The sequence below is a fragment of the Rhagoletis zephyria genome, unplaced genomic scaffold (genome assembly GCF_001687245.7).
Source record: "Rhagoletis zephyria isolate East Lansing unplaced genomic scaffold, Rhagoletis_zephyria_1.1 Rzeph_scaffold_49328, whole genome shotgun sequence".
NCBI lineage: Eukaryota > Metazoa > Arthropoda > Insecta > Diptera > Tephritidae > Rhagoletis > Rhagoletis zephyria.
In genome coordinates this window covers 1-2,124 of record NW_016206382.1, presented here as the reverse complement: position 1 = coordinate 2,124, position 2,124 = coordinate 1, and the positions used below count along the sequence as shown (strand labels likewise).

Genomic DNA, 2,124 nt, shown 5'->3' with positions numbered 1-2,124 from the left:
CTCTAAATGTGACAATATAGGGGCACTTGGTAACATTGTTCGCGGATATTTCCAAGAATTTCATCCATATCTTAAAATAGTAATTCTATTTAGAGAAGGTAAACTGAGTAAAGAATTGAGCGCTCATATGGTATTGCAAGGAAGTATCATTTTGATACTTCGCAGTACTTGAAAATGCTACATACATCCTCAATAGTTAGTCCTTTTTCGTCTTATTATTATTATTTGCCTCTACAACCGTTCGATGGTTGGGGGCGAGACCAAAAAACTCCGCCAATTGCATCTGTCCTTTGCGAGGTTGCGCCAGTTGTACTTCCCGAGTGCAGACAGATCCGTTTTCACATAGACTTTTCGTGAGCGCGCTTTCTTTCGTTGTCCATCTATAGGAACCCACGCGATCAGAGTCACAGATCCAGCGTAGAATACTTCTCTCGAAAGCACCCAACGCCTTCTCATCGACATCGCCTATGACGGGCATATTTTTACGAGCGTAATTTTTGTGCGTCGAGAGGAGGTTCTGCTTTGCAATTGCCTACCGAGCCCAAAGTAGCACCTAAAGCAAAGTAGCAATAATTGTAAATACGCGCAAATTGGTCTCCACCCAGTGGTCATTATGGTAGTCTGCACTAGCTGTAAACCCTGCAAATACAAATCGGCAATATTTACACTTTTCGTCTTTCTCTTTCTATCGCGCAGCTGCACATTGCTTTTGGGACGAAGCTAACTTGGAAATATATCCAACGAGACTATACAAAGTCTCTCCTGCACAACTGATATCCGTTTATATCATCAATGAAGGCTCTGATGTTACTGAGATATATGTGCCATCAAAGTGAGACTTTATTAAATATTTCAATTAATGGCAAGCAAATTTACATACTAAACTTTTGTTTAATATTTTCAGCTACAAGGACCGCGTTGGCTATTATGAGGATGATCTGGCAATCGTTAGACTGGTGCAGCAATTCAAATTTAGCGATACAATTAAGCCAATATGTTTTGAATACAAAAGGCTGGCCGCTGCAAGCATAGAAACTGGAGAATTGGGTTTCATTGTCGGTTGGGGGCCCACAGCGACCAGCGCCGATGTCGATGTATTTCAAAAGGTAGATGTGAATACCGTGTCCTACCACACTTGCCGCGATAGACTAACGTTCAATGATAAACCGTACGATTTGCCGAGCGATAAATTTTGCGTACAACGCGTTACAAAAACGGGCGACATTTGTCGAGGAGATAGCGGTGGCGGTTTTGTTAAGTACGATTCGCGTACTGGAAAGCATTATCTGATAGGTGTGATCAGTCACGCGCCACTAAAGCAAAATGACTGTGGCAGGGATGGCCTGGTGGCGATGACAAATGTACAAACCAATTTCAAAATAAGCGAATATATAGATGAGGATCAAGATCCAATAGTGTTTGTATAAGGAAATGCATCAGAAGTGATGATGAGCTAGCGAATAATTATACATAAATACCTAAGATAAATGCAATTTAAAAATATAAGTGATTATTGTAATGTGTAGGTATGTATAAGTTTTTTATACTCAGCGAATAATTTATTGTGATATTAAGAAAATTTTTAATTGGTGCATCTGTTTTTATTAATAAACTCGAAAATATTTTTGTTTGGCATACATTTCTTGATGGCAATAAAGGCTCACCAGTAAGTGGACGCAAGTCTTCTCATTTGTTATTAATCTGCTGGATATTTTTTTTTTGTTTGTTGGTCACAGCCAACTTAAAGGCCAACCCAGGACTGACTCTAATCGCCACTAAAAGACGAATCTAAAATGGACAATAAGATGGGGGGAGGCGTGTAATTGCGACAACTGGATCTGCTGACCGATGTCATCATTTTGAGAAGGCACGCGAAAAGACTTTGTAATGACTTCTGCCAGTGCGGCAAAAACTAGAAAAAGCCAGAATCCGTGCACTCACTCTGCAAATGAACGCGCACTTTGGAGGAGGAGGCTTGGGTGCAGAAAGCTTTCATGACCTGAGCGATGTATTGTGTATAGAAATTAGACAAATCCATAGTTGTGGCTTCTCATAAAAATACAATCGCCGTTCGGAGTGGGCGTAAAACTGTAGGACCCTCCGATTTGTGTGACAACCTCAAGG

The 2,124-nt window shown here is 40.7% G+C and overlaps 1 protein-coding gene across 1 annotated transcript; it reads left to right on the top strand.

Moving 5' to 3' along the window:
* Positions 1-620: 620 nt before the first annotated feature.
* On the top strand, positions 621-1,652 carry LOC108355730 (proclotting enzyme-like; the record flags this gene model as incomplete). Its single annotated transcript, XM_017606866.1, has 2 exons — positions 621-832; positions 905-1,652. Coding segments are annotated over 2 exons (735 nt in total), but the record flags the coding sequence as incomplete, so codon positions are not given.
* Positions 1,653-2,124: the final 472 nt, after the last annotated feature.